The sequence below is a fragment of the Cupressus sempervirens genome, chromosome 3 (assembly GCF_028749045.1).
Source record: "Cupressus sempervirens isolate cs-2001-9-10 chromosome 3, ASM2874904v1, whole genome shotgun sequence".
In the NCBI taxonomy this organism is placed as follows: Eukaryota; Viridiplantae; Streptophyta; class Pinopsida; order Cupressales; family Cupressaceae; genus Cupressus; species Cupressus sempervirens.
Window position 1 is genome coordinate 869,769,705 of NC_143120.1, and position 24,484 is coordinate 869,794,188.

General features: G+C 36.8%; 1 protein-coding gene across 1 annotated transcript in view; it reads left to right on the plus strand.

The window, feature by feature from the left end:
- Nucleotides 1-23,549, plus strand: part of LOC149569548 (uncharacterized) — a 35,544-nt gene extending 11,995 nt beyond the window's left edge. The window contains exon 2 of the mRNA XM_089822224.1: nt 23,014-23,549. Coding sequence (XP_089678350.1) covers nt 23,014-23,162 — 149 coding nt within the window. The 3' untranslated portion in view covers nt 23,163-23,549. The remainder of the gene's footprint in view (nt 1-23,013) is intronic.
- The last annotated feature ends 935 nt before the right edge of the window (nt 23,550-24,484 follow it).

The following is a 24,484-nucleotide window of genomic DNA, read 5'->3' on the forward strand; positions in this document are numbered from 1 at the left end:
TATTTAAATTATATTTTAACAATCGACATTTAAATATGTTAAATCAATATCAAAATCTTTCCTTTGTTGAGTGGACAGCAAAATAAATACTGCTGCCAGGTAAAAATGGGTCATGTTTCGGGGGGCATATCTTTTGATTCCACCGTTGGATCGAGCTCATCTTTGGATATGTTTTTCCAAACCTAATTATCTTCATTTTGATCGGAGCGATTGGAAAAAAATCACTGAGTCAAAAGTATGAGTTACTCAATTCTGCTTTATATGATTGTTATAAAATCAGAATTGATAAAATAAAGTTTCCAGCCATTCTTTTTTCACATGCTTTGTAACCCAAATATCTTCAATTTGCCAGTATGTTCTTCCATGCTTACCATGTTGATTCTCTGCTGAATTTTGGAGTGATTCTCTGGAATGCTTGTGGCGGAAAATCCCAATGGAGGTCGAAAAGTGTACCAAGTTCTTAGTTTTCTGCTTTTTTTTGTTGTGGTGAAATTCACACATTCTAGTAACAGCTACATTTTGAAAATAATCAACAAGTAATACTTCTTTGTTACCTTGTCACTAGTTACATAACACTCAAATTCATTCTTGGCGGAAATCTGATTTTTGTCTTCTCCCTTTTGTGGAAAACTGAACTTTGACTACGAAAGTCGTAGCGGAAAATGAATTTTCCATTTCACATTTAATGTCATGTTGATGTCCAAATCTTCAAGTGATAAATCATTGTGAGATTATCATTCTTTGTTTAATCAATTAAGAGCTCTTTTCCATCTCTCTTTTGTGGATTTGATGCTTGGTGGAAATTCCATTTTTGAGTGCAGAAAGCGCACCCAATTTTCAATTTTCCACCTTCATGTAGTGGGTATAATTTTGATGTAGATTGATTCATAAATTACTTTTCTGAAGTGATCTTGATACTAGACCCCATATATCTTCATTTTGGATTGAGATTTGTCTTTTCTCTCCTCGTGGAAAACTAAACTTTGACTGCGAAAGGTGTAGTGGAAAATGAGTTTTCCACTACGCTTTTCCGTTTGGTGGAAAATGAAACATTTGCTTCTCCAATGGAAAATCCCAAGTTGGCTACTCCATTGCGGAAAATTCAAGTACCTCTCCATGGCGGAAAAATGAACTTTGAATTCCATTTGCTTCCACATCTACATATTTGGACTTAGAAACAATTCAATCCTTCATAGAAACTTTCTTAGAATCAAGGAATACATCAATGGGAATTTATCATGGGTGGCGACTTAAATGTTTTAAAAATTAGGGTACTTTTAGTGTACCTACAAACTGTATTCATGATCAATTGAAATATCTAGATTAATGATTAACAAAAGATAACTGTATTCATGATCACCTGAAATATCTAGATTAACTATCCTTTCTTCATACAATTGAAGTAAATGCTTATCAAGAAAAGAAGGAATGGAACATACAAGTATCATCCGAAGGATCTTTAGCGGGTTGTGCAAGCCTCGGCTTTGGTGAGTGGAGAAGCATTGACATAGACTTGACCTCGGACCATACTTATCCCCACACATTCTATTAAATTAGAAAGGCTCTCCCTACCTTGGGATCGGGCTTGGGATGTTCTTTAGCCCAACCACCTGAGCATATTGGTGTTTTGAATGTTCGCTTTGTTATGAAATGGACATGCTTACATAATTGGCGCTACTGACATCAAGTGATCATTAGATGGCAAACATGCCTATAAACTACCTTGGCCAAGGATCTCCGATGGGCTCAATGACCCGATCACCGTCACTCGACCTGACAATAGGGTTTCATTACATGGATGAGCATGAGCTATTAAATATATTTCATTTAGGTTATTCATGTTTGACTTCTCTTGTGTATTCTTGCAGATTTATTCCACCTCTTTACTATACATGGCTACACAACCAATGATTCCCAGGTGTATTGAAAGATTATGAGCACTCTGCCCTTTTACACCTCTTCACCATTTCATGGTTATATTGCCGGTGAATCGCATGTGTTTGGAAAAGTTATGAGCATTCTGCTCTTGGTATCTTTTATCATGAATTGTGGCAAAATAAACCTTTTTCTTGAGATCAGCAACATTCATAGAGGTTCTTATTACATTTAGAAACTCTTCTTTAAGGGATACTATTCAACCAGATACAATGAAAGTAAGAGAAAGTTCCTTATAAATCACAGGGATTATTCAACAAGTTAAATAACATGATTATAGACATAAAGAAAAGAGGTTTTTGTTCCTAGCCGGCTGCTATAGAAATTGTATTTATAAACTTTGGAAGGGTAACTCATGACCTAACAAGAATTTGGTATTGTTCTGAAGAACTTGAAATCTGATCGGTCCTCCCTAGTTGTTTTTAGATGTTACTTGCAGTGCATATAGTCTTTGATCTTTAGCTGGAATGCTTGCATGATGAGGAGCAGTAATTCTAACTACTTGAACAAGGCTTCAGTGGACGGTATTGTAGGTATTAGAGGAAGATATGATGAGGAGAAGTCAGGTGTGGAGGCAATGAAGTTTGAAATGCAACAGCAAAAAGAAGTTGGGAGAAAGGAATATGGTGTCCAACTCATCTCACAGCTTTCATATAAGGAACAAGCCGTGACTTCTTGGCTTCCATCGATTTAAAAGATTATATGACAATTCAAATTGCCAAATGTTAAATCGATTAAAAAGAAAAGGGAAAAGTGAAAGGTTGGAAGAAAGAGTTGGAAAAATTATAATTTCAACTATTATTATAATTTATATTTACATACGTTCATGTAAGTATATTCCCATTCCGATGATCTCGTTTAGCAATGCTTCCCCCCCCCCTCTTCATCTTCTCCTGCAATCACCCATGAAAACACTTTCGCCATAATAACAATTCTATAATAATTTCATATAAACATTTTAAGAGACTTTAAATTATCAATCATAATTTTAAATCAAGCAACTGCTAATCATCTAATAACAGTTACTGGTTAACGACCATCTTTATTAACAGTTATTACAACATATATAAATAACTACCTATTTCACATGATCATGAAAGAATAATCCGTTAAATCTGACGGTTATGAACAAGTTTAAAATTAGGTCAAAATTGTGGGATGTAACATACATCCCATCATCACATGATGAATGCATAGTCATTGCTAAAGCTCCCAATGACTTGTGATGTCGGGTTCTCCATGCACATGACACACCATCTCCCAATTTTGAAAATCATCTAGGTCTATGCACATACAAGTGTATTGTTAATCACATCAAATAGTATGAAAGTCTTCAACCAAGGAAATCCACCATGCCATAGGACCCCATAACCAACTATCCAGGTACTCACGTATCACCCATGCTCTCATCCCAAAGCAACCATACCAATGCTGTATTGGGACATAATAACCCAACCACAATAATCCTGGACACAATAACCTGCCATAATAACCCCAAGGACAAAATAACCCATAGCAACCCATGGACAAAATAACCCGTGGTCAAAATAACCCCCGGATAGAATAACTTGTGGATATTCATTATACACCATGCTATCAAGGCCATTTTTAGATCACATATCCATTATATACCCCTAAAATAGCCTTAAAACACCTTTAGTATGCTTAAACAAACCTATAAAATGGTAAATAATTATAAAATAAAGGCAAATTTGTGGGAATAGGCTAACTAACAGTTATTATGAAAATATATAAGTGAAAAGGCATTATGAAGAGGCATAAGAAGATATATAAAGTGGTAGAATTTAGAGAAATAAAGAAAGGAATAAGGGGAAAAGTAAGAGTGTATAGAGTGATAAGAAGAGGAGAAATCCAAATTCATAAAATAAAGATATTTTGTAATATATTTTTTTGAACATTATTTTAAATTTTTCTTGGGTTTTCTAATAGAGTACAAATATCAATATACCTTTAGGGCAGCAACAAATTCTTCATAATTTTAATATAAACAACATTGGTTCAATTTTAGCAAGTAAAAAAAACAAGAAATTACTTATGGTATATGGTTAGACATTTTTGTTTCATCAACAAGGAGCCAATAAGATGATCTGACGTTATGCAAAATATTCTACAAATAAAAATTCAAGTCCATGTTATACTATGACAAAAACATAATTTAGTGATGTAATTAGTAGTACAAAACGTAATCATGCTCCAAAATCTAAGATGATCACTATCAAACACAAATTGAATGAAATAAAAGACATGTTTTGCTCGACTCAATATTCTACATGAAATATTATTGTTGTTTCATGTTCTAATATTACCTATAGTAGGAGCAATGCCATCAACCAATGCATTATCCAAAATAATTCAAAGAAAAAGATTAAGATTTTAAGTGCTGTCACCAAATCCTCAGACATTGATTGATCTTATCTTAGCAGCTGCGTATACAATTACCATTAGAGGGGAAAAGTTTATTTATCATGAGAGTAATGATGCAAATTAGTTTTTAATATTCATCACCATAGAATTTGCAATTACTGAAAGAATCTAAAAATTGGTTTAGTGATGGCGCCTTTAGAACATTGCCAAGTAGTATTCAAAAGTTGTACATGATTCATGGCTTGAAAACTGGTGCTATATTTCTATTCGTTCATATTCTTGTAAGTACTCATACACAAGTGCTTGTAGAATTAAAACAACTTCAACCTTATCTAAATCCAAAAAATTTACTTATTGATTTTGAATCAGGTTTTATGGGAGCTATTTCTGAGAATTTTCCAAATGTCACTATTTGAGGATGTTTTTCCATTTTTCTCAGTGTTTGTGGAGGAAAGTTCAAGGTCTATAAGCACAATACAGTATTGATGAAGTATTTGCATTTGAGATCAAGAAATTTGTTGCATTAGTTTTCATGTATTGGAGGGATGTAATCAATGCATTTGAAAAACTTCTGCAATCTCCTTTTTATACAAAATATGAGGAGACTCTATAATTCATAATTGATTATTTTGAAGGCATGCGGGTTGGAAGACTAACTAGAAGAGGCAACAAACAATCACCCAAGTTTCCAATCACAATGTGGAATTGCTATATAGCTGTTCAAGATAACCATACCAAAACTAATAATACTATTGAGGGATGACATAGAGGATTTAACAAATTTCCTTAAGCATCACTTAGCTCAGCCTAGAAATTCATCAAAGCATTGAAAAGAGAACAGGTTTTCCAAGAGGATAAAATAGAGAAATATATGGCTGGATACACTAGGCAAGCAAGCAAGGAAAAGTACTGTGAACATAAAGAAAGACTAAAAAGACTGGTTGATGGTTATGACAACCATGACATTTTAGATTATATAAGAGGCATTGCTCATAATCTGACTTTTAATTGAAAATTTGAATAATAAAGTTTTTTAGCAACATAGATGTCATTAATAAATATTGTTTTCCTTTATGTATCTTTACGGGGATATTTTGTCTATGGTTATTTTGACCACGGGTTATTTTGGCTTAAGTTATTATCACCTTGGGTTATTTTGGCTTAAGTTATTATGACCTTGGGTTATTTTGTCTTCTGGTTATTGTTAAGTAGGAGATAATTTCCACAAGTCAAATTGTGATATTGCTATGAGGATTTAACTGTGTGATTTTGAGTCAAACTCATCGACCCATAATTCATGAGTAATGATTCAACATGAGTCCATCTCTCATGAGAATAATAGGAACACTTAGCACTCTTTGGATCTAGGTGATGCTCACAGGGGCGAAGCACCGGGATTTCTCGAGAGGTCACCCATCCCGGTACTACTCCAATACAACACTGAGACTTCCCGGGAAGTCACCCATCCCAGTACTACTCCAGTACAACTACCCAGTATTGGGATGGGTGACCTCCCGGGAAGTCCCGCAACTACCTAGTACTACTCCAGTACTGGGATGGGTGACTTCCTAGGAAGTCCTGGTGTTGTACTATAATACTAGGATGGGTGACTTCCCGGGAAGTCTCAGTGCTTCACCCCTGTGAGCATCACCTAGATCCAATGAGTGCTAAGTGTTCTATTTATTCTCATGAGAGATGGATTCATGTTGAATCACTACTCATGAAATATGGGTCAACGAGTTTGACTCAAAATCACACAGTTAAATCCTGATAGCAATATCACAATTTGACTTACTATGGAAATTATCTCCTACTTATCAATTGATGAGCTTAAGGGGCTTTCTAATGAATGGTTCATAAGGCACAACACTTGGTGAAGTTTTTGCAAATGGGGTTGCAAGCTTTGGGTTTAAGTATGGAGGAAACTTTGTAGTTAAGCGTGCTCAGGTTGGAGTAGTACTAGGATGGGTGACCTCTCGGGAAGTCCCGGTGCTTCACCCCTATGAGCATCACCTAGATCCAATGAGTGCTAATTCTTCCATTTATTCTCATGAGAGATGGATTCATGTTGAATCACTACTCATGAAATATGGGTCAATGTGTTGACTCAAAATCACACAGTTAAATATTGATAGCAATATCAGAATTTGACTTGCTATGAAAATTATCTCCTACTTATCAATTGATGAGCTTAAGGGGCTTTCTAATGAATGGTTTATAAGACACAACACTTGGTGAAGGTTTTGCAAATGGGCTTGCGAGCTTTGGGTTTAACTATGGAGGAAACTCTCTAGTTAAGCTGTAACATCTCGTTTTCTCGGGGTCTTAATTAACAACTAACATACTCAAAGGAATACAAATACTACTTTAATCTCATAAGAAGAGAGTTATAGTAGTCATGTTCATGTGAAAGGGATTGGCGGTTAAAATCAGTTAAACAAAATTTGTTAACTAAGAATTTAAAACACCATCAATGAATTTAATATAGAAAATAAAATCCACATATCTTGGAATTTGAATCGATAAATCATTGTAGGGATGCTTCTGTAACCACCCAGGTAAGTCCACCAATACCACTATAACAGCATTATCTAAGTCCACCAATACCACTATAACAGTATCAGATAATGAAATTTCTTCCAATACCTCTATATCAAAATTCTAATGATGATTATCATTAAATACCACTATGTAAAATTAGGGCATCACATACCACTATAGCAATTAGGGCATTGATTACCATTGGATCATTTAGGGCTTTAGTTACCAATGTATCAATTAGGGCTTCCGATACCACTGATTCAATTAGGGCTTCCGATACCACTATATCATTTAGGGCTCCAGTTACCATTGAATCAATTAGGGCTTCAGATACCACTGTCTCATTCCTTTCCTTCCGATTACTTAACTGCGGCAATAACTCAAGATTAGAAAATATGCTCATGTTCGATATAAATGAAAAACAATCCATAAATCTATCTCTCGCATCTAGGTGTAAAATAACTATAACGATGATATAACTCAATTAATCTTACCTTCGTCTTGCATATACATCATAAAAGTGATAATACCTGTTTCCAACAAACAATTGAATGTATAGCTTATCTTTGTCTGTTGTACATCTGACAACTTGGGGAGAGGTGAAACATTGTTAGGGGGTTAACCACCCAACTTTGGACCATAACTTATTCCGCACACAATCTCCAATGAGAAAGGCCCTCCCTACCCGGAATTGGACTTGGAACATCTATCATCTACTGAGCATTCTGGTATCTACCACACTACTAGACTTGACATTAGGAGTTACAATAGCAGTATCATGCATGAGCTATTAAATAATTTATATTAAAATGATAAACATTGTTATGTCATAACTGATACTATTTTTCGTGTTATTGCAGATTCCTTTCTCTCACCTCTTCACCCTTTTCCTTGGCTATACAGCTGAGTGAGTCCCACGTGTTCAGAGTTCTCAGAACAACCAGTTCTATCAATTATACAAGAAGATTACATGCATCCAGCATTTCACAATCTGTGATTACATGATTATGTTCTTTAAAGATTCCAAAATTGATTCTAATATCCAGTGGCATAATAATTTATGGATCCATACCATGGTACTTGGTTATCATTGGCCACGAACAAGGCTAAATGAAAGAAGTTCAATTCTATAAATTCAAACAAGATATCAATTAATGGCAATTGATTGCTTCTAGCATTCCACATTTCTGTGATTTAAAACTTACAGAAACTCTGTATTTTAGCTTCCATTGGTTTAATTCTTTATGATTTCAAGACTTGGAACTTTACTACGAACCATAACAAGGTTTTCCTATGATTACTCAAGATTGAACATAGCTTGCAATTCTATTGTTATGGAAATAGGAAAGCTTAACTGATTACGAAGGAATAAGTTTAACATTACGGAAAGACTGGTCATTCTCATGACCTGGATATAATCTGGAGTTTCCCGAGCTTTGCTGGACACTAGATATTTGTCCTCCTTCAATCGAACTGTCAGATTTAATGGCAGCTTCGACTTCAAAGACAATATATACAGCAGCATGCACAAAACGTCTATACTTAATCTGCAGAGGCTCTGAGTTTGCCAAAAGTTCGATGGTAATGGAAACCGAGCTAAGAGTATGGAACTCATATGAGGAAAGAGGAATAGAGTAGGGTTATTACAGAAGTTAATACTGATTATATCATCTCACAAATAGGCAGTCAGGTTAATTAAAAGATATCCCACATCTCTACATGGCTTCAGCAAGGATAACAATGTACGGCATGCTTGTATCAAGACAAATGCTGCAACGAACTGCAAAGATTTCAAACGGTATATATAGAAATTCGGATGTTAATGCAAAGTATTGTGTTTTGATGGAAGCCGGAAATGAACAAGGAAGTCATAAAATAAAAAGAAATCGGGTGTATAAATGTTATATTCTGACTCTCTTATGTCCTCCAAATAAAGGAACGAGCCATGACTTCTTGGTTCCCATCGGTTAAAAGAAAGATTATAATGGATACAAATCCCCAAGTAATAAATCGATTAAAAACAAAGAAGAGGAGAGGAAAAGATTAAAAAGGTTGGAAGATAAAGTTGGAAGGATTATAATTCGAATATTATTATTATAATATATACTTGCGTATGTTCATGTAAGTATATCAATAGGGTGACATCATTATATTAAGTTATTATAATATAATGGTGCCATTTCATTTTTATATTTATACGCACGTATTTAAATATTTATTATAATAATAATATGATGAAAGATCAATTGAAATCCCTTGAGGTACGTTTTATATTTTAACTCAATTATTTATGTTTCTCGATTTATTTATTTAAATAGCTCATGCAGGTCCCACAGATGTATCCTATTCAAGTCGCTAGGTCCTCAACCCATCTGCCCAATGATGGTGATGCTTCTATGCCTAATTCCTTTCTGACAATGCTCCCACCCCTTCGACGTGTTTCTTGAAAGGAAATTCTCTCTAGTTAAATTATATTATCATAATAAATTATTTAATAATCATAAATAATCATAATGGTAAACCATCTTTTCAATTCCATGAACTTGTGATAAATGATCAACTAGCATGTTATCTTCATTTAAATTATAACGACTAACCATCTTACCATTTCGCAAGATTATAACCAATTTAACTGTCAACTGATTTCATGTGGACCTCAATGGCTATATTTTAAACTAGGTCAAAAATTGGGATGTAACATAAGTGCGCTCAGGCTGGAGTAGTACTGGGATGGGGTGACCTTCTGGGAAGTCCCGATGTTTCACCCCTGTGAGCATCATTCAAATCCAATGAGTGCTAAGTGTTCCATTTATTCTCATGAGAGATGGATTCATGTTGAATCACTAGTCATGAAATATGGGTCAATGAGTTTGACTCAAAATCACACAGTTAAATCTTGATAGCAATATCACAATTTAACATCTCGTGGAATTATCTCCTACTTATCAACTGATGAGCTTAAGGGGCTTTCTAATGAATGGTTCATAAGGCACAACACTTGGTGAAGGTTTTGCAAATGGGGTTGCAAGCTTTGGGTTTAACTATGGAGGAAACTCTGTAGTTAAGCGCGCTCAGGCTGGAGTAGTACTAGGATGGGTGACCTCGCTGGAAGTCCCAGTGCTTCACCCTTATGAGCATCACCTAGATCCAATTAGTGCTTAGTGTTCCATTTATTCTCATGAGAGATGGATTCATGTTGAATCACTACTCATGAAATATGGGTCAATGAGTGTGACTCAAAATCACATAGTTAAATCCTGATAGCAATATCACAATTTGACTTGCTGTGGAAATTATCTCCTACATATCAATTGATGAGCTTAAGGGGCTTTCTAATGAATGGTTCATAAGGCACAACACTTGGTGAAGGTTTTACAAATGGGGTTGCAAGCTTTGGGTTTAACTATGGAGGAAACTCCGTAGTTAAGCGTGCTCAGGCTGGAGTAGTACTGGGATGCGTGACCTACTGGGAAGTCTCAATGCTTCACCCCTATAAGCATCACCAAGATCCAATGAGTGCTAAGTGTTCCATTTATTCTCATGAGAGATGGATTAATGTTGAATCACTACTTATGAAATATGGGTCAATGAGTTTGACTCAAAATCACATTGTTAAATCCTGATAGCAATATCACAATTTGACTTGCTATGGAAATTATCTTCTACTTATGAATTGATGAGCTTAAGGGGCTTTCCAATGAATGGTTCATAAGGCACAACACTTGGTGAAGGTTTTGCAAATGGGATTGCATGCTTTGGGTTTAACTATGGAGGAAACTCTGTAGTTAAGTGCGCTCAGGCTAGAGTAGTACTAGAATGGGTGACCTCTCGGGAAGTCCTTGTGCTTCACCCCTGTGAGCATCGCCTAGATCTAATGTGTGCTAAGTGTTCCATTTATTCTCATGAGAGATGGATTCATGTTGAATCACTACTCATGAAATATGTGTCAGTGAGTTTGACTCAAAATCACATAGTTAAATCCTGATAGCAATATCACAATTTAACTTGTTGTGGAAATTATCTCCTACTTATCAATTGATGAGCTTAAGGGGCTTTCTAATGAATGGTTCATAAGGCACAACACTTGGCGAATGTTTTGTAAATGGGGTTGCAAGCTCTGGGTTTAATATTGAGGAAACTCCGTAGTTAAACATGCTCAGGCTGGAGTAGTACTTGGATGGGTGACCTCTCGGAAAGTCCTGGTGTTTCACCCCTGTGAGCATCACCTAGATCCAATGAGTGCTAAGTGTTCCATTTATTCTCATGAGAGATGGATTCATGTTGACTCATGAAATATGGGTCAATGAGTTTGACTCAAAATCTCACAGTTAAATCATGATAGCAATATCACAATTTAACTTGCTATGGAAATTATCTCCTACTTATCAATTGATGAGCTTAAGGGGCTTTCTAATGAATGGTTCATAAGGCACAACACTTGGTGAAGGTTTTGCAAATGGGGTTGCAGGCTTTGGGTTTAACTATGGAGGAAACTCTGTAGTTAAGTGCACTCATGCTAGAGTATTTTTGGGATGGGTGACCTCCCAGGAAGTCCCGGTGCTTTACCCCTGTGAGCATGACCTAGATCTAATGAGTGCTAAGTGTTCCACTTATTCTCATGAGAGATGGATTCATGTTGAAACACTACTCAAGAAATATGGGTCAATGAGTTTGACTCAAAATCACATAGTTAAATCCGGACAGCAATATCACAATTTGACTTGTTGTGGAAATTATCTCCTACTTATCAATTGATGAGCTTAAGGGGCTTTCTAATGAATGGTTCATAAGGCACAACACTTGGTGAAGGCTTTGCAAATGGGGTTGTAAGCTTTGGGTTTAACTATGAAGGAAACTCTGTAGTTAAGCATGCTTAGGCTGGAGTAGTGACCTATTGGGAAGTCATGGTGCTTTCACCCCTATGAGCATCACCTAGATCCAATGAGCACTAAGTGTTCCATTTGTTCTCATGAGAGATGGATTCATGTTGGATCACTACTCATGAAATATGGGCTAATGAGTTCGACTCAAAATCACATAGTTAAGTCCTGATAGCAATTTCGCAATTTGAATTGTTGTGGAAATTATCTCCTACTTATCAATTGATGAGCTTAAGGGGCTTTCTAATGAATGGTTCATAAGGCACAACACTTGGTGAAGGTTTTGCAAATGGGGTTGCAAGCTTTGGGTTTAACTATGGAGGAAACTCTGTAGTTAAGCGCGCTCAAGCTGGAGTAGTACTGGGATGGGTGACCTCTCGGGACATCTCGGTGCTTCACCCCTGTGAGCATCACCTAGATCCAATGAGTGCTAAGTGTTCCATTTATTCTCACGAGAGATGGATTCATGTTGAATCACTATTCATGAAATACGGGTCAATGAGTTTGACTCAAAATCACATAGTTAAATTGTGATAGCAATATCACAATTTCGGTTATTGTATTCAGGTTATTTTGAATAGGATTATTTTGGCTGGGTTATTATGTCGTATAAAAGACAAAAGAGTCTTTGGAGGCTTAAATTGGCTTAGGACTCGTAGAGTTTTGTCAAGACTCGCATAGTCCTGTATCTATAGGACAAACGATGGATGCGTGTTGTCATTGCACAGAAATGCTAATGAAAACCCAATACAGCTGAATTGGTTATGAAACAGTGAAAGCGATTTGCAAGATTGAGTTGGCATTGGGCAGATGAGTGAAAGAAATTGAAAAAGTGCTCTATCATTTAGCGGAATTGCAACATAATTAGGCAGAAAGAGTTGATATGGTGGGTTCAACTAAAAAAATTGAGATATGATTTGTGGATTGGCAGATTTGATTAGATAGAAATGTCAGATATACATGTAGAAAGGCGGAGGCAACTAAGCGTATTTGCATGAATTGGGAAAGATATAAAGCTTTGATAAAACTTGGCAAATAGGATGCAAGTTATTTGCCAAAAGTGACATTTTGGGAACAAAACAAATGAAAGGGAGGCGTCTGATCCGTCAAACAAGGCCAGACAAATGTGTTAAAATTGGAACTGATTGGTTGAACGTAATATAGAGAGGTGAATGAGTAGATGGGCTTCGATTTTTGTCGGATGTGCTATCACAAACAACAGATATGTTGATTTGGGCAAGGTGCGTGATGAGTATAGATGAAAATCGCCAATATACCAAATTTGGGCAAGGTATTATGTGAAGCAACATATGTGCTATGTGATAGGGTGGATAGGCCTAGGAAGGTTAGAAAATGGATTGAAAAGACAAGGACGGGGAAATTAGATGAGTGAGAGGTAGTGGTGAACAAAATTAGGGTTATGTGAGTATGGAGGATGGAAGAAGAAAGTGAAGGAGACAGAAAGAGGTAGTGAGTAGAGAAAGGGGGGGACTGGGTATGAGAAGAAATTTAAATGATGAGCAAAGCATAATATATTCCATCCTTGGCAAGAGGAATTTGTACTTGGTAGTGATCTTATTGACAACTCGATAATCTAAACACATCCTCCATTCTCCATTTTTCTTTGGTGCTAGTACTACTGGTACAACACAAGGACTAAAACTCTTTTGAATCAACCCCTTCTGTAACAACTCTTGTACTTGTTTTTTCAACTCTTCACTTTTTGCTGGTGTCATTTTGTGAGCTACCGTATTTGGCAAACTAGTCCTTGGAATCAAATCCATCTGGTGACTCATCTTTCTCACTAGCGGCAATCCATCAGGCACATTATCGAATAGAATATCTGAAAACTCATCCAACAAATCCACTACTTTTGTAGGTGCATCTTCTACTTTCTCTTTACTAGCTTTTGGAATTCAAGAAAAACGCCCATGCTCATGCCTTGTACCTTCTAGAAACTAACTTCTGTCAACTAAACATATTTTGGCATACCTTTTCTTCTATTTCCTTCGTTGGCTTCAGCTCATGTCACACTCCATCCTTTGTTAAAGAATAGGTATTTGTGTACCCATCATGTATTGCATGCCGATTAAATTGCCAGGGCCTCCCTAACAACAAATGACAAACGTCTATAGGCTTAATATCACATAGTACCTCATCATATTTGTTCCCAATCTTGAACTTTACTAGACATTGTTCATTGACCAAAGCCTTATGATCCTTCTATAACCGAGCAATTTGGTAGGGATGTGGATGCTTCTTTCTTTCCAACTTCAACTTATTAACCATTTCCTCATAAGCAAAATTATTCATGCTAACACTATCGATAATGACATGCATACTTTACCATTACACTTATACCTTGTTTTGAACAAGTTTCTTCCTTTGCTCAGATTCACTCTCGTCACTCAGCAAGGCTTTTGGTAACCAGGACTTTTCCTGTTTCAGCATCTTCAGAATGTGATGCCAACATCTTTATCTACATGCGCATCTCATGCATTACCCTCAGGTCTTCTATTAGTTCTTCCTTGATGTTGAGGACACTTATAAGCTCTATGTTTTATTTTGCAATGGACACATGTCCCACAAGAGCCTTCTCTTCCTAGTCCTTGCCCTCTTCCTCTTCCTCTTCCTCTTCCTCTCTAATCCTTTTTATTCTAATCACAAAAACGATTGAAATTATTTCCCCTTTGATTTTGACTGCTATTTGACTCATTAGGGGAGAGGAGCCAGTACTTGAGCATGTTCCAATGGTTGTGATAGGAGTTGTTAACTTAATATCCAACATTTCTGACAAGATTTTACTGATAGTTGTGACTTTAAAGTTGTTCTTGCTAATGATGACTACCCATAATTGAATGAAAAGTGTCCCTTTTGCCAAAAAAAATCAATAGTGTGATGCCACATCAGCTGCACAAGTATGGGGGTCTCCAATGCACTATGATCAGTCTCACTTTTTTTTGGGTTGTTTTGGACACCTTGGCAGAAAGCATGCTGATGTGGCATCATATTTGATGATGTGGCTCTGAAACCTTAGTTATAAGCAGGGGACTTGCCAAGTTATAAGCTACTATCAAAAAATGGGAGTGATTTGAAATTTCCATATAGGATTTTGAGAAGCGAGAAGTTAGGGTGCTCAACTATTGGATCCTTTCCCCTTTTTTTTGTGATTTTCATTTCGGCCTCCATAACACGGTTCATTGAATTTGGTACTGTGACCTCTCCCACCTTGCTTGTTTTCGAACTTCTTGTTCAACTTTTCTTCCACCCTTAAGGCAAATAGGTATACCTTTTCAATAGTGGTCATTCTAACCAAAGTCAACTCCTCCTGGATACTTGGTCGTAACACATTAAGGTAATGAGCAACTTTTTTCTTAACAACTTCTGCATGGTCAATTCTGATGAGGACTCAATAGAACTCTTTTGTATATCCTAAATAGATCATTCCGCTTGCTTCAACCCTTATATTTTCCTTAACAGATTAAGTTCATGATCAACAAGAATGAATTGTCTCTTCAATTTCTCCACATTCCGATCCCATCTTGAGATTTTATTTTTTTCGCCACCAATTTTTTGCATGATCGTTCAGTTTGGCCTTCGCAAATTTGACCCTCAGGATCTTTGATATCTTCATACTCAAATTATTCTTCCAGATCATTGATCTAGTCAATCGGCTCCTCCAGGTTAAGATTTCTTGATAATGTAAGGACTTCAATCTTGGGTCTTTTTCCAATCTTGGAAATGGCCCTCAAAAGCCTATCCTCCTCAAGATGCACTTTTGCTGCCCCATGTTAACCTTGCTTTCTTTCTTGCGGCAATATTCATTCCTCTACATAGCTCCCCTTGCAATGCTTGTACTTGTCTTTGGAGGGCTCTAAAACCTTCTTTTGTTAAACCTCCAACTCTTCTACCATAGTTCCTTCACGGACACATTTTTGCACTTATCACTCATACTCACAACCACAGTCCTGGTGCAAAACGCCTCACATTTTACAGTCTATCTACATGCTAAGGAACTTTTGTTTGGATACCACTTAATGAAGGGTACTCCTCTTATTAATGCAAACACACAACAAAATAAAGAAATAATAGTAATTTGCAAGAATAGGAAATTGACTTCTTATTGTCTCCAATAAGATAGATATTTAGAAATATGACATGCAAAGCCACATGAGCATTTATCTTACAATATTCTTCAAGTTAGAGCCACCATATACATCCTTAGAATTGTCTTGGACAACCCTACGGGCCTTCATTATATATGCAATTTTCTATTGCCCAAGAAGGTTCTAGAAATTTTATCCCTAAACTTTGAGGCCCACCAGTCCCAAGATATTATTATTTATATTTTATTACATTAGAGTAGGCCCCAAATAATTTTGGAACTCAAAAAAAATTTGAAAGAAATTCATTTTCGTCAATTTTAGGTAGTGCAACTTCCGAAGACCATAACTCATCACTAGTTGCTTTGATTAGCTATTATGACCTCATTTTGAAAATGCCACTAAGGTACTCTATAATATATGAATTTTGCAAGCTCTAGTCAACTGAGGTTTGACCCCTTTCGAAGCCTCTAAAGCCTTCAAAACTGACTTCAAAGTTTTTATACCTCACTGCCAATATCAAAAAAATTCAATATCTTCAAAACTAGACTTGGTCTTGCAATGAAACTTTGCTCGTAGGGTGATATAGCCAAAATGAACCTTAGGGAAGAAATTAGGACATTCTAAGCTCAAACGACCAACCTACTAAAAATATTAAGCTTCCATAAATAACAACTCTACACAGAGGTAGCCCTTATTGACAAGACAAACTAGATAATATTTTTGGGTGATGCAAGATTGCCCATACACCCAAGATGCTCTTGCATCATCTACACATACATTTTATGATTTATATTCATGTCATGTGATGGACTAAAATGAATGTAGGGAATGATAATTAGGATGATGTAATGCAAATGAACCTTAGTGATAATGCAAATGAACCTAAGTGATAATGTAGATGAACTCATTAAACAACTCACAACAAAACTTCATCTAGGAACGAGGACTTACTCATGACACACGTGCACATTCCTAACTATAAAGATTAGGGGGATGGATAGATGAATAGGAATGAAGGATGATGGATGATTAAGGATGGGAGGAAGCTCGAGTAGGAGCACCCTAAAAGGGAGCTGGCATGTAGTGAGCACTTAGTTTGCTTTAGCTTTGTCAAGGACTTGCCTAGGTATAAAGAACCAAGGGTACCTCATGGATGATGTGGACTGATACAAAAACACACAAGAATAATCTCAGCATCACACCTGAGCCAAAGGACTAGGGTGGATATAATGCTAGGAGAATCCACAACCAAGCAATATTTCCCAAGTGGATAGTGTGACCATGTGACCATGAGGATTGCACATTGAAAATGCAAGGGTCTTATCTAATTGAATCGAAAACAAAGTTTGTGACCTTGCCCCAAGTTCTACAGATATCCATCACTAAAGAGAATAAACTCAAGAAGACCTTCGTAGTTGAAGTGTATGCTTACCATTGAATACAGTCAGATTCTGTAACGCTCTAGCGACATTTCAAAGGGTCATCCTACATATCTTTGATAAAATGTCAGTGGGGAACTTTAAGGTCTTTTTGGACGATTGGTCCATCTTTAGTGTTGAAGACACACACATAGTAGTCATGTGAGAATGCATGGAGAGGTGCAGACGAGCCAGGTTGGCACTTAATCTTAAAAAGTGCAGATTCATGGTACCCCAAGGAAAACTACTAGGACATTGTATGCAAGGTCAAACTGAAGACGGATAGGGATACAATATGGGTGATTCTTGAGATGGAACCTCCTATAGACTTAACTAGAGCGAAATCATTTCTGGGGCACATTGGCTACTACCAAAGATTCACTAAAAAATTTGCCCGAGTGTCTTAGCCACTAGATAGGTTGACTCGAAGGGGGAGTCATACATATGGGGAATAGAGCAAGAAAAGACATTCGAGGAACTAAAGTCATGGCTAATGGGAACACCTATCTTGGTGTACCCCAACTGGGACAAGGAATTTCATGTCCACGTTGATGCATCAAATTTTGCCATCGGGGCAACACTAGCACAAATGGGCAACCATGGGTTGGACCACCCTATCTATTTTGCAAGCAGACTTCTGTTGAATTACAGTACAACAAAATGGGAAGCCCTCGGGATGGTCTATGTTGTACAGAAGTTCCAACATTATTTGGTGGCAACCCCATTCATTTATTATGTGGACCATCAGGCTTTATTGTATCAAGTAAATAAGCCAATCATCCAGGGAAGGGTAAGAATATGTCTGCTTCGATTATAGATGTTCATATTCATTATTATGGTACAACTCGAGAAGAGCCATGTAAGTGCAGACCACCTGTTCCAAATCAAATGAAGGGAGCTGCCCAAAGCTGTTAATGACGACTTTCTAGATGCATACCTCTTCAAGATTGAAGTTCTACCCTCCTGGTACACAAATATTGGGGAGTACCTTTTCACAGGACAATTCCCTTGAGAGATGCAACCAAGTGACAAAAGGAAACTGGTCCTCAGGAGTAGAACATCAGTTAATCAATGGGTTGCTATATAAGATGGGACTTGACCAAGTACTTCGACCGTGTCTCATGGAGGAAGAAGTTCCATGTGTGCTAAGGGAAGCTCACGAAGGTCCCGCAAGAGGGCAAATGGGATTCGACACAACTGCAAGGAAGATGTTACTTGTAGGGTTGTGGCATATGGTATACAGTGATGTGAGGAAATGGGTGGTGAGCTACGACACATGTCAGAGAGTAGGGAAGCCTTTGAAAAGAGACTTGATGCCTCTGAACCCCTCTAATGTGTAGGAGTTGTTTGAGTAATGGAGACTTGATCTTGTGGGGGCACTTAAGGCAAGTAGACCACGTCAGTGTCGGTATATTGTTATAGCAACAAAATATCTTACCAAGTGGGTCGAGCATGAGCCCTTCCTCATAACTCAACCTTAAGTAAGGCGAGCTTCATATATGAGCAAATAATTACAAGGTACGACATACCCATTCAAATCATGAGTGATAGAGGGGGACATTTTGTCAATCATATTATAAAATTGCTTACTACATAGGTCAAGATTTTTTCACTTGTTCTCAAGTCCCTTCTACCCAAGAGCCAAAGGCCAAGCTGAAGCTACCAGTAAGATATTGGTGTCCATAATCTAGAAGTTGTAGGGAGTTGAAGGCGAGGATTGGGAAGAAAGGTTGCCATTAGTACTATGGGCCTACTTCACTACGTACAAAGTCACTACAAGACAAATCCCTTTTCAGATGACGTACACATAGTAGGTTGTATTGCTGAATTCATGGTTAGATAGCTATTGAAAATAGGTTGGGATGTATGGAAAGTTTAAGAGAGAGATTGTACAATCTCAACAAGTTGGATGAATGACGTATGATGCCATAGTGGGTAACCGAGATAGCTTAGTAGCGAAGGAAGGTGTGGTACAATAAGCATCTCAAACGGAAAAGATTTACACTTAGGAAACTAGTTTTAAAATACAACGGGCAGAATGAAATTAAGCTAGGCAAGTTCAATGTGAAATGACTTGGTCCCTATAAGGTGTGAGAGGTTGGAGATAACAGAGCATTCAAGTTGTGGACTTCAGATGGGAAGGAGGTGGCGGACCTTGTCAATGGCTCCAAATTGAAGATCTTTTGCAGAAGGCATGAGTATTGAAGAGACAACCGTTGTAGACAAATCAACTTAGACTTAGGGAAAAACTTAAAAGAACAAAGAAAAAAGAAGTTAAAAAAAGAGGAAAATTGTTGTACCATACTGTCATCGCTTAGTGATTATACTGTACGACGTGAACACCATACAAGCTTGCCAACAGGCCCACAACGAAGGGAACCTAAGTGATACACCATACATAATCACCAAATAGATGACATTTTTAGATAATAGACACCGTACAAACTTTTCCCAAATAGAGTGCGGCTAGGGAAGTCACCACCGTACAATGTTAGGAATAAGAGAAGGCACTGTGTGGAAACGTACAAAAGAAGGTAGTATGTCGTTCGACCCATAAACAAAAGCTTAGGGAGGAATTTAAAAGGCGCACGGGGAAAACTATTCCCCTCACTGAATGATGAGTTTCTTTGAAAGACAAGATGCCATTTAGAGTCACTGATGATTAGAGCAAGAGCAAAGGAAAACAGACACACTTGTCATTGAAAGATGAAGGTGTTATAGGGAGAACATTAGAAGACAAGGGCCACAAATTGAACATATTCAACTTGGTAGAGGGTAGACCGCGAGGGACAAGGGGCAACACACATATATTGTGAGCTCTATAGCATGTCTTTATCGAGGGAAGACCGCATGAGGCATTGAGAGCCCACATGCACAAACATTGTGGACATATAGTGAACGCCACACAAGTAGGGAGAGGGCCACGTGATGGCTAATAGACAAAGAAAGAAGCTGCACAAGGAGAAGATAACAAACTGCATGACATTAAGAATACACAAACATTGTAGTTGTTATAGAGACAATTCGTGGAGCTTACAGGAGCAAAAGCCCTAACTGTTTTTCTTTGCACAAAACAACAAAGTAAAAGACCGTTATGGATTCAGTGGGCAAGCGAAGCTGTTAGACCAAGTCGCAGACACAAACAAGTGGGTCTAGTAGTAATATGGATAGGAACACATAAGTGTTGCCATTTGGAGTGAGAGTTGGAGAGCAGATAGACATAGGGAATACAAAGATAAGGCCCAAAGTGCAAATGGTGCCTGCTACTTCATCAAAAGATTTTCACACCTTAGACAATAGCGTTTGAGGGTTTGAATGGATTGGAGTGTCGAAAGTGGTGGTAGGAGACGCATGATAATGATCCCATAAAAGACAGTTTGAGGAAGGCATGGGTGCATAGGATATGGATATGCCAAGGTATAACCCCTACTATCTATAGGATATGGTTATGCCAAGGTATACAGGTTTTCTAAAGCATGTGCTCTAACTGGGTGCAAGCGTTTCAACCAGTTATGCTCCAGCTGAGCTAGTTACAGATCTATATTCATTTCCTTTACGCTGTACCCTATTCATCATTGACCCAAGAATATTCATCTTCTGATGAAGATTGCACAAAGATTGACATTGATGACACTGGGCAGAAGAAAGAATGTTATCGTCAGCAAGTATTCTCTAATGATGAAGGTGAGTTGTAAAGTGCTCAAGTGATTGTTGTCAGTTCAAATACAAAGAAAATTAGTTTTAGAAGATCATCATCAGAAGAAAACAGATCTCTTACTGTTGCTGCAATAGCCGAGGCTAGAAATAGTTACCACCTTAGAAATAGGACAATTGCTATTGCATGTAGCTTCGGTCTGACAATGACTGTGATCAAGATCTATATATATATATATATATATAATCTCTTGAACTGTCATTCTGCAAATGATCGCTGCAGTTGAAACCGATTGGACATATATATATTTTATATGAGATCATATCTCTGTCATGGTCATAACATTATTCGATCCCTTTGATTTAAGATCTGAATAAATATCATTATTGGGCTGCATATGAATTGAGTTCATTATGATCAGTAATATAAGTCTAACACTGTCACACCCCTCCTTGTTTTATATATATTCAATCTGCCCGACATTGCAAGGTGTCAAAATCAATTAACGCAAGCATATCAAAGGATTGTTAGCATCTCAAGTTCAAGAACACCTTTGTTATCTCTGTTATTTCTGTACTATCATATACAGATTCTGGAGCAAATCAAATTCATTGACATCAGTGTTCAGACCTGCAATCAAAGTTGTGCATCAGTCAGCCTCATATTGAAATCTGGTAAGAAACTTTACAACAATGAATGCAGATCAAAGATAGCCTGGAAGCATGTTTGTAAAAAGAAGTGTGGAGAAGGGAATTTGCCACCCTCGAGATTGATGAAATCTCAAAGGACAAATTGGCCCAATGCCACCTTACTTCTACTAGTGCTTGAACGAGGTACTAATATGAGCTTTTAGTCTAAAACGTTATAGTTTACAACATAATGTCATTCAAGGCTTAATACAATATGATGCAAAAAGTGATCACCAAAGTATCATGAAGTTTGGTTAGTTAAAGTGGCCGGGTTATTTTCCTCTATTTGTTCCATTTTTTTAGTGATTTTTTTTTGTTTCTTGCATGTCACACTTCATTGTAGGTTCTTCAGATGTCTGATGCTTGTTATAAATATTGTCATGAGTATTTCCCTACTTGCCAATATACACTTCTACACTGTATTCTCTAAACTTGCTGATCAGTACAATCAGGAAGCAGTACCCTAATAGATTTCAATAATCAGACCAGTTGGCCTTTAATGATCCTCAGTTATGGATGCCTCCTTGGGGTTGTCTTGCTTTTTTAACATTATATAAAATTACTTAAGCAGATGCATGGGAGTAAATCACAAACAGATTTAATTCCATAGTTTTTTTAAAATATTCAAAATCTGTTTTGACAACTTTCCTTGGTTAGATTACAATGAAATTTCTGTCATCTGATGGAAGTAAGAAGAATGTTCTAATCGTCTATACATGCATTTGGCTGAAGATGGGCCATATTCATCCTGCACTTCTTTCACATCTGTGGTCACTCTTCTCTTTCTTCATGAGCAATCCTTGGCAATGTAAACTGTTGTGTTGTCATCATCGTTATATTTTTAATTTATATTTTATTTTACTCCACATTCTTTTGTTTTATAATTAATTTTAAAGAGAGAAAAAATAGGGTATTCAATTGTTTCAACTTTCAATGATGTAATAAATTCTTGGTTAGACATCTTATTTGAATTTGAAAGTGAAATTGCTTCACAAAGCAATGAGGTCAGTAAATGATCCCATTGGTGCTGAATTGACCAATACAACTGCATATTGGTTCAAATATAATCTGAAAATTTCACTCAGATTTGTTACTAAATAGTGTAGTGGCTGCCTGCTTTAGTAGAGATGTAAAGAGCGTTCTATCTTATACTTTTTAAAGTGATTTGCAGTCTTCTGCTAATGCATTTCTCCTTTCTGGCCCGCATTTCTCTCATCTGTTTCAAGTTAGTATTATAGCTTCACTTATTTTCTATCATCTGTCAAATATAATATGTATCAATTAAATAAATGATTGTGCAAGAGACTGTTCACAAGCAGTATTTGCTTTTGTCATCACTAAGTTAGCCTGTTTTCAATGCATTGACATTTCGGCATTTTCTGCAATTTTTGTTCTTATGGGCAGGTTGGTTAGGTACTTTTTACCGGATTGAAGAAGCAGCGCGTGTCTTTTTGGTAGCTTTGTTTTGGATTGCTCTCTTTTTTGGGGCTAGCATCTGGGATGGAACAAAGAGTGGAAGGCGCAAGAAACGGGACTCTCAACGTAGACGATGAAATGTAGGATGATGTTTCAACTAATATGGATAATAAAAAACTCAGCTGGTTTTCAAAGTGAAAAGGTGTACTACATCCTATGGCCTGCACGTTTCTGTTTGAAAACTTATGTTATCCCATCTTGTTTTGTTTACTTGTCTGTTATACTTTGTGCATAGTTGCTTATTAAAACTGAGTCATTTTTTTCTAGTTTCTCTTTTTATTATTGGTTGTACTTTCAGAGTCCGTTGAGCTACTGTGGTTATTCTGGAGATAATGTAATTTTATTATTTCTTTAGACTTTGCCCACATTATAGGTGTCCTTGAAGTACATTTCAAGCTTTAACTTGCTTGATGTGAAAATTTCATTCTCATTTAATACAAATTTCACTCTTACATGTTCCTACATTTATTATGTGAAAGATTATAGCTGAGCTTTGGAAATTTTCACTGATCTGGCAACTAAGAATGCCAATGTAAACATAGAAAAGTTTACATGCCACCAGTCCTTTGGTATTTGATAAAGTATTTAAATGTATACAGAAAATCCCCAATATCATGTGTGTATCATGATATTTTACATAATGTGAAATGCTGTATTAGTTAAAAAATAGAAATTTGCGTTCCTTTGTATCGTAGGAGTGAAAATTCATTAATCTGATTTTTGTCTAAACCTGGCCATGTTAAATGTAGTGTGATTGTTCAGGTAGTTGGTGCCTCATTTAAATCTTTATGTTTTGTTTGGAAACCATGGTGGTACTTCACTGGGGGTTGATAACTGCCACATTGATGTCAACTTTGGAAAATTAAACCGATTGCTTCTCACCTTTTTGATTACAGTAAATGTTGGATATTGCAATCTTGACTGGTCCCTCTTTCCAATGGTTCCCATTTATTAGTAACTACATGTGGTAGACTGTTGGACTACCTCTACTCATATTTTAGTTCCTTGTAGTTTGTACAAGGCATACTCATGTCTTGAATATTTCTCTTTTAAGTGGTCTACGAGTGTAAGATTTACGTTACTGTTATATTGGGATGTGTGTCTTGATAAGTTTAAACTATCCTCTTTTTTTTTTTGAAGAATGATAAATAAGATGTACACTATATTGGGAAGTGCTTCTTGACTGATTTGGTCTATCCTCTTTTTATGTTTACAAATGATAAAATATGTGCACGTTATTTGCTTCATCTTGGAGTATTTCATCTTTATAGTTTGAGTTGAGGATCTGCTTGTTTTTGTTACGTCTGGTAATTAAATTCTTTATGGTAGCAAAGTTGGAGTGAGACCCTCGATTTCAATTTGGGAGAATTTCATTCTACTATATTGTTGAATTGCACAA